The sequence below is a fragment of the Vombatus ursinus genome, unplaced genomic scaffold, assembly GCF_900497805.2.
Source record: "Vombatus ursinus unplaced genomic scaffold, bare-nosed wombat genome assembly UNPS02007284.1, whole genome shotgun sequence".
NCBI classification, from domain to species: domain Eukaryota; kingdom Metazoa; phylum Chordata; class Mammalia; order Diprotodontia; family Vombatidae; genus Vombatus; species Vombatus ursinus.
The window spans coordinates 5,765,995-5,775,155 of NW_020947062.1; the positions used below are offsets into that span (position 1 = coordinate 5,765,995).

The 9,161-nt window shown below is 39.5% G+C and overlaps 1 protein-coding gene across 1 annotated transcript in view; it reads left to right on the forward strand.

Annotated features, from left to right (window-relative positions):
• Nucleotides 1–3,336: 3,336 nt before the first annotated feature.
• The window catches only part of LOC114033662 (cholesterol 24-hydroxylase), a 56,510-nt gene continuing 50,685 nt past the window's right edge, over nucleotides 3,337–9,161 (forward strand). Inside the window, exons 1-2 of the mRNA XM_027849309.1 lie at nucleotides 3,337–3,479; nucleotides 5,416–5,496. Of these exons, the coding sequence (XP_027705110.1) occupies nucleotides 3,337–3,479; nucleotides 5,416–5,496 (224 nt within the window). The remainder of the gene's footprint in view (nucleotides 3,480–5,415; nucleotides 5,497–9,161) is intronic.

Consider the following 9,161-nt stretch of genomic DNA (forward strand, 5'->3'; position numbering starts at 1 on the left):
GTGAAATTATTAACTAGAGGAAAAAATGTTTGCAGCAGATTTCTCTGATAAAGGAATGATAACATGTAAAAACTTTTTTCAATTTTATAATTGAAATCCCCCCTTTTTCTTTTATGATTATCTCTACATCCTGTTTGATTATCTCTATATCTTACAGTTGTGAAAGGTATCTCTTTCCCATCTCCTCTAATTCATTTATGGTATAACCTTCATAATTACATCATGCATCCTTTTGGAGTTTATTGTGGATCCCAAAATTCAGTCACATCCATGATCTCACTTGCATCCATACAACCATCTGAGGTCCCCTGAAAAAAATAGAGGCTCAGAGAGGTCAAGGTTACTAATGCTAAAGAGGGTATAATACTCCAGGCTAAGCTCTGGGTTAGTCTCTTCTACAATTCTGGGTGCTCTGGATATAATCCTGCCATCTAGTGATGGTCTAAGGCCCTATGAGGTGTCATCCTATTGAAAGTCTGAATTCTTTGGGGGAGTGAGTTGGGATGAGTGGTAAGTTAAGGGCTGAGAGATTTTAGCCAGACTAGAGGGATCATAGCCTACCAGTGTGGTGATTTTTTTTTGTAGGAGTGGGAGGTAGCTCCTTGTTGGAAACAAGGATGAAGCATAGTAATGTAAAAGATGTTGGGTGTACCAAGGATACATTGAGGTTGGTATGGGTCCAAAAATGAACTCATTATCTTTTCCCCAAAATCTTCCCTGCTTCCCTCTTACTGTTTTTCGTCCCTACACTTGCAACCTAGGTGTCATCCTCTACTCTTTTTTATTCTTTAGGTAATTGGGATTAAGTGACTTGCCCAGGGTCACACAGCTAGTTAGTGACAAGTGTTTGGTCTGAGGCCAGATTTGAACTCAGGTCCTCCTCACTTCAGGGCTGGTGCTGTATCCACTGCACCACTTAGCTGCCCCCACCCTCTATTCTTAACTCTATCCCATTCCCCATATCTAATCTATCTGTTGCCAAAGTCTGTCAATTTTACTTTTATAACATCTCTCAAATATGCTCCCTTCTCTTCTCTAACATTGCCACCACTCCATGCAGGCCCTCATCATTTCATGCCTGGACTACTGCAGTAGTCTGCTGGTGGGTCTGCCTGCCTCAAGTCTCCCCCAGCTCCAATCCATCCTCCACTTATCTGTCAAAGAGATCTTCCTAAAGGTCAGGTCTGACCATGTCACCTACCTCCTTGCCCTATTCAATAAACTCCAGTGGCAATCAGTATCAATTATAAAAATATATCAATTTTGATATATAAAATATAAAATAAATAAACTTCATTTCTATATTATACACAATATAACATAAGTATATTATTTTTACATATTCTACAATGCTAGATTATATTATATAATACATCCATACATTGTGTAACATATTTAACATTACATAATATAACTGTGTATCTATTATATATAATTATATTTTATGTATTATATATAAAATATATAATATATCAAATCCTCTGGGTTTCAAAGCCCTTCATAACCTGTCCTCACCCACACTCCTCAGCTCCTTGATCTTCTTGCCTTATATAGTCTGTGATCCAGTGACACTGGCCTCCTTGTTCCTGGCACAAGAAATTCCATCTCTAGACTCCATGCATTTTCACTGGATGTCTTCCACTTCTGAAATTTTCTTCCTCCTCTCTACCTCCTGGTTTCCCTGGCCTCCTTCAAGTCCCAGCTAAAATCCCACTCTCTATAAGAAAACCTTTCTCATTCCCCCTTGTCAACGCTTGGGAATCTCTGGGCCCCTACTCTGTTCTGAGGAGGAGTTTCTAACTCTCCCACCACTCCAGCCTCCCAGGTCAGTCTAAAGGCCCCCAAGAAGACTCCCACACACCTCAGCAGTTTCTAACTATCCCTGCTCCTGCTCAGGGATAATCGCTAGGACACTTCTGCAACACGACTTCCTCTTTTATGTATCCCAGCTATATTCCCTCCTGTTTCCCAAGAGTAAACCCTATGAGAATCCCTTTCTCCCCTCTCTCCCTGGACACCCCTGTCTGAATAAGGCAGAGGTTATCCTGAATTGTAATTCCTCAACCCTGAATAAATACCTGTTTATTTACTGATTACCCAGTTGGTCTGAGTTTTTGTACAGAATTTGACACTCTTAAGCTAGTCCATTCTCTGTTGATTTCAAACTTACTCTGCATATATTTTGTTTATACATAGTTGTTCGCATGTTCTCTCCTTCATTAGACTGTGAGCTCCTTGAGAGCAGGGACTGTCTTTTGCCTTTCTTTGTATCCCCAGAGCTTAGCACAGTGCATGTAGATGCATTGTAGGTGCTTAATAAATGCTTATTGAATGACTGACTGAAAAGGGAAGTGGTTGAGAAGAGGTGGAGGCAGAGAAGAATGGACAAGTGACGAAGAATGGGATGTGTGTGTGTGTGCGTGTGCACAGAGAGAGATACATATGTGTGTGTATATACACATGTGCATATATATGGATATGAGGGGGAAAGGACACAGATTGGACCAGAAGGACCCACATACAGATTGTTGTCCAGTGGTTTCAGACTCCACTTTGGGGTTTTCTTTTCCATCTTATTTTACAGATGAGGAAATGAGGCAAATAGGGTTAAGTGACTTGCCCAGGGTCACACAACTGGTAATTGTCTGAGACCGCATTTGAACTCAGGAAAATGAGTCTCCCTGATTCCAAACTCAGTGCTCTATCTCTATCCATTGGACCACCCAGCACCCCCTACTTACAGGTTAGGGCTGGGTAACCAGGTTGAGGTAGGTATCTGGAGGGGACGAGGAGGCATGGAGGATGGTTTCTTGAGCAGGAACCAGGTACAGAAAAGAAAGGATTAGGATTGGGTAGGAGTGGCGAGATGTAGCCAGAATGCAGTAGAAACCCGGGCAGTTTTTAAAGAGGAGACAGGGAAGGATGGAGGTTAGGGATTGGACGGGAAAGGCTACCGAATGGAAATGAAGCTAAGATGTATTTCTGGGGAATGATGAAGGGCAGAGATTAAGCTGTGACTGATGGGGAGTGAGCAGAGATGTTGGTGATGGGAAGGAAGAATGGAGGGGATGAGCCAAAGACTGAACGGGGAGCTAGAAGGAGCTGCTGCCAGGCAGGATGGGAATAAAAGGGGTGCGCTGGAGGGTGGAAAAGAAGATGAGACAGAGAGCAAGGCCACGGAGGATTGAAGGACAGCTTTCGTCTGGAAGGGGAGGGGAAGGCTGAAGACCGGAGATGGGCACTGGGGCGGGGACTGGGAGGTACAAGAGCTGATGGAAAGGGTTATAGCAGCGTCTCCCGCCTGGCGCAGTCACTTTGAAAAGGCATAGTGGAGTAATGGAGCTGGTGGCTAGCGGTCTGTGGGAGTACTGGCTCTTCCTCTTCCTCTCCGGGCCCCTGCTTGCTTTTGGTTTCTACTGCGCCTACGTGCACTACGTCCATCTGCGCTATGACCACATTCCTGGGCCGCCCAGGACCAGGTGAGGGCTGGGGTTGGGGGGTTGGGGAGCCCAGTGGATAGTTTGGGGCAAAGAACAGGGGTGTTGTGAGGATGAAACGACATAAGGGAGGTAAAGTATTTTGCAAATCATAAAAGTGCTATATAAGCATCATCTATTATTATTATCACCATTAGTATCATTATCCTCCTCTTCATTATTATTAATTAATCTCTGGTCTGGTGAAGACTTCTTTCTTTGACTCTTCTACTGCACTACTGAGCTCAAGCAAAGTTTATAGAGCAATGTAGAGGTATGATGTAAATGTTGAACCACCAGGCTCTTTGAGGGGAGAAAATATACACATACACACACTCTTAAATTTAATATGCATTATTAACATTTTCATGAAGTCTAGACAATCAACAAAACAATCAATCAAATTCTGATTTTCACACTCAAAATTTAACAGTCAGTGAGAGAGCCTGCTCCAGAAACACCCCTGGCCAAGAGGAAGCTGGGATGCCCTTTTGAAATACTTCCCACCCACAGAATTTCACAAAGCAGTAAATTGAAACCCAGAGAGTGGGGAAGTGTTTACAGAGGTGTGTAAATTATTTAGAGCAATAATTTTGATATAATTTAATTTTGTTTGATCTTTAAATCTAATTTTGTTATTTTTTTCAGTTAACAAACATTTCTTTTCCCTTTCCCACTACTTTCCTTGCCCAATTAAACAAATAAAAAAAAGAAAAGAAAAGGAAGCCCTCTTAACAAATATGCATAGTCAGTCAAAGAAATTTCTGTCATTAGCTATGTCCACAAATACATGGGGTATTCTGCATTTTGAGTCCATCATCATTGCTCTGTCAGGAGGTCCCTGATCATATGAAGCTTCATCTTGGGTCATCTGAATTTTTTTTTTGTCATTGCATTGATCAGAGTCCTAAAGCATTTCAAAGTTGTTTTTCTTTATAGTGTTACTACAGAAATTGTTCTGGTTTTGATCACTTTGCTCTCTACCAGTTTACAAAGGTCTTCCCAGTCTTCTCTGAAACTGTCCATTTCATCATTTCTTGGCACAGTAGTATTCACATACCATAATAGTCTAATCATTCCCTAATAGATGAGTACCCCCTTAATTTCCATCTTTTTCTAACATGAAAAGAGCTGCTATAAATATTTTTGTGTATGTAGGTGCTTTTTTCTTTCCTTGATCTCTTTGGGGCATGAGCCTAGTAGTGGTAGGCTGAAGGGTATGCAGTCTAGTGACTTTTGGGGCATAGGTTCAAATTGTTTTCCAGAATGATTGGATCAATTCATAGTTCCACCAAGCAGTGTATTGTGTCCATTTTCTTTTTGCTGCTCTAAATGTACCATTTTCCTCTTTTGTCATCTTTGTCATCTTCTGTCTTTAAAAGGTAAGACCTCAAAGTTGCTTTAATTTGCATTTTTCTAATTCTTAATGTTTTGTAGCATTTTCATGTGATTATTGATAGCTTGGATTTCTTCCTTTGAAAACTACCTGTTCATATATTTGGTCACTTTTCTATTGGGGAATGGCTCTTGTTCTCATACATTTGAATCAGTTCTGTAGGTATCTTAGGTATGTTTTAATTTTGTGAGACAGACTATAGAAATATGAATTGTCATTATTGTATTTAATTCTTTGACACAATTTTATAGATACATCACCCTATTATGTCAAATGGAGTCCACAGTTTATACTTAGCTGCACTTGTTTGTATGTTGTTCACTGAATAAATTAAATGAATATTTTCCTGAATATATTAAAACATCAGACCCATTTTATTTGAACACGCTACATATGACTTTTAGTTTATTGGTGGAATTAAGCTATCAAATACCACCTACCCATGAAGGTTGTGGATAAAAAATTACTATAAAGGGCAAATAAATGGATATTTTCTCTGTATCTCTGACTCCAATTTCTAGTCAACTCTGATTTTTTTTTCAGTTTCTTATTTGGACACCTATCTTACCTCAAGAGACAGACAAAGGACAGTGGTAAAATTAGACAGGATGTATTTTTGGAATGGTGAGTTCTAATTAGGCTGGTGGGGGTGGTGATAGTGGTGGTGGTGGGGGTGGGGGTGGGGGTGGTGTGTGTGTGTGTGTGTATAAATAATACTATTTCATTTAAATATTTCCACATAAGCCCTCTTTGGACAGCTTTTGTTGGTGCAGAGATGACCCTGGGTTCTCTAAGGCCATGACAATGGAGAGAAAAAGTTCTGACTGGCTCAGGGAAGGTCTTTACATGAGGGCCTGACAATAGTCTCTGCCTTCTGTCCAAGTCAACTTATGGAGATCATGACCAGCAGGTTGGCCACAAGATGATGTATTTGAGGGTCAAAGAAGACCCACAAAATGTAAAAATGCAAAACAGCTTCTGTAGTTATTGATGTCATTTATTGATGGTCTTATCAAGGGTAGTGAGAGAGAATACTAAGACCCTAATGGTTCTTAGACTATGTATAAACATTAATTTAACTGTTAATATTCTTAATGTGACTTCTTTATCTAATGATCTATTAGAAGTAATTGAATTCATCTGTATTAACATTCCCATTCTAAATGAAACCAGAAAACAAACATTGCTGGACTCACCTGCCTCTGGTGTCTGTCTTCACCCCAGGGCTTTCTCCAGTGCTCTGGAGGCCTTTGTCTGATCAGACCCACCTCAAATATCTAGCTCTTGTCTCCTGTCTATATTCTCCAGGCTGTACCTTTGCTTGCATCTGCCTGCTGTGACGCCTTTTGGGCACCTGCTTTGATGTTGGACTTTGAGGGAACTCCTTGAATAACCTTAATCATCTGCCTCACTCAGCAAACCTCTTTCTAGCCATTAATGCCTAAACTCTTTTTCTTCAATGGTTAAAATACTGCCACTCCCATCAGACTCCTCCCTTCCCAATGATTCTGAACCCCTGGCTGTCGTTGTATGAACAGCAATCCATCCTCATCTTGTACTGCTTGTTTCTGTATTCTGTATTCTTATTTCCCTTAATTCCCCTTCTAACCTCCAAATGAGTTGACTCCAAATCTACCTGACCCTTCTACTGTGCTCTTGGGAGTACCTGCTTCATAGGGAACAAACTTTTCATCTTTTTTAAAAAAAAAATTATTTTAGACTCAAACACCAGAACTCAAATACAGATCAGAGAAAAGAAAAAGAAACATAGAATAAACTTAAATATTGAAACTTAAGTACAAAAGAAGAAAAGAAAAAAAGCATGTCATATGCACAGCAGAACACAGGAGAGGATTCAAAATATGTAACAATAAATTTTCATTTCAAGAAAGCCTGTATGATAAATACTACACGTTGTGTTGAGAGCTGTCCACCTTTTCTTTGCTTCCTTTTAAGCTTTCTTTTGTTCTCTGCTATGCACTTTTTACTTTGTTCTCCTTCTCTTTCGTGCTCCCAGAAGGCTATAAATAAGTGCAGACATATTTATATCGAGATATAGTTATATACATGCACATATACATATATACACCTACATAAATATATATACCCATACACACATACATATATAGACATATACTTTCCCTAACAAATTCTACACCTGATCTTTGTTTTTATATTTGTGCATATCTCTTATTTCCTATCCCTCTTGACTCCTCTTGTTTACTTCTACCTGCTACCTTGCCCTTTTACTTGGCCTACCCCCCCTCCAAGGATCCCTCCCCTATCCTCCCATTCCCATAGATCCAAACACCCTTCTATACCCCCTTTAACCTATTCCTTCATCCTCCCCTCTAGAGATCCCTCCCTTATCCTCTCCCTTCTCCCTATCCCTTTACCATTTTATTTCTTCTGAATTTAGAATATTTTTATATTCATATATATATATATATATATATATATATATATATAATGCGTATATAGAGTTCCCTCTTGAACCCATCCTGATGAGAGTAGGGTTCCAGAACTATAAGCCCTCCTCCCCCATCTAATTTCTCTATGTCGCTTCTTCCTCTCATATCTCATTTGTATAAGGTAATTACTCTTTTTAACTCTTCCTAGATAGTTTTACTTTTTAAAGTCATATCATACTCGGGTCTACCTCACTCTTTCTTATAAACTACCCAATCGCTAATGACAGTCTTAGACATAAATTTTATATACGTAAAAGGTAAATGGTCTGTCCTTATTGAATCCCTTATAATCAGTCTTTGGTATGTACCTTATGTTTCTCTTGGATCTTGTATGTCAAATCTTCTCTTAAGTTCCATTTTTTTTTAAACAAAGTCTTGAAAGTCTGACAGTTGATCATGTGTCCATTTTTTTATTCAGGTATATGCTTAACTTTGCTGGATGTGATATTTTCAGTTAGAACTGCAGTTATTTTTGCCCTTTGATATATGGTGTTCCAAGACCTGTTATTCTTTTTTTTTAATTTTAATTTTTCAACATTTACTTCCACAAGATTTTGAGTTCCAAATTTCACCCCATCTCACCTCTCCTCCACCCCAAGATGGCATGCATTCTAAATATCCCTTCCCCTAGTCTGTCCACCCTTCTATCTTCCCCCCCCTGCTTCTCTTATCCCTTCCCCTTCTATTTTCCTGTAGGGCAGGATAGATTTCTGTACCCTATTTCCTGCATTTCTTATTTCCCAGTTGCATGTGAAAACATTTTTTTTAAACATGTGTTTTTAAAACTTTGGGTTCCAAATTTTCTCCCTTCCTCCCACCCCACCCACCCTCATTGAAAAGGCAAGCAACTCAATATAGGTTATACATGTGCAGTTATGCAAAACACTTCCATAGCAGTCATGTTGTGAAAAACTAAGTATATTCCCCTTCATCCTATCCCATCCCCTGTTTATTCTATTCTCTCTTTTGACCCTGTCCCTCCTCAGAAGTGTTTGCTTCTGATTACCCCCTTTCCCAATCTGACCTCCTCTTTATCATTCCCTTGCTCTCTTGTCCCTTTCTCCCCCTATTTTCCTGTAGGATAAGACATATTTCCAAACCCAGTTGAGTGTGTATGTTATTCCCTCCTTAAGCCAAATCCTACGAGAATAAGATTCACTCATTCCCTCTCACCTTCCCCTGTTTCCCCTCCACTGTAAGAGCCTTTTCTTTTCTGTTTTTTTTTGTGAGATAATTTACCCTATTCTACCTTTCCCTTTCTCCTTCTCCCAGTATAATCCTCTCTTACCCCTTAATTTTATTCTCCATATATGACACCTTTATCTTTAACTCACCCTGTGCCCTCTATCTATCTATATCTATATCTGTATCTATACATACATATAATTTTTTCCCTCCAGCTACCCTAATACTGACAAAGGTCTCATGAGTTACAAATATCATCTTTCCATGCAGGAATGTAAACAGTTCAACCTTAATAAGTCTCTTATGATTTCTCTTTCCTGTTTACCTCTTTATGTTCCACTTGAGTCTTGTATTTGAAAGTCAAAATTTCTATTCAGCTTTGGTCTTTTCCTCAAGAATGCTTGAAAGTCCTCTATTTCATTGAATGACCATTTTCCCCCCTGAAGGATTATACTCAGTTTTGCTGGGTAAGTGATTCTTGGTTGTAATCCCTATCTCCTTTGCTCTCCGGAATATTATATTCCATGCCCTGTGGTCCCTTAATGTAGAAACAGCTAAATCTTGTGTTATCCTGATTGTGTTTCCACAATACTTGAATTGTTTCTTTCTGGCTGCTTGCAATATTTTCTCCTC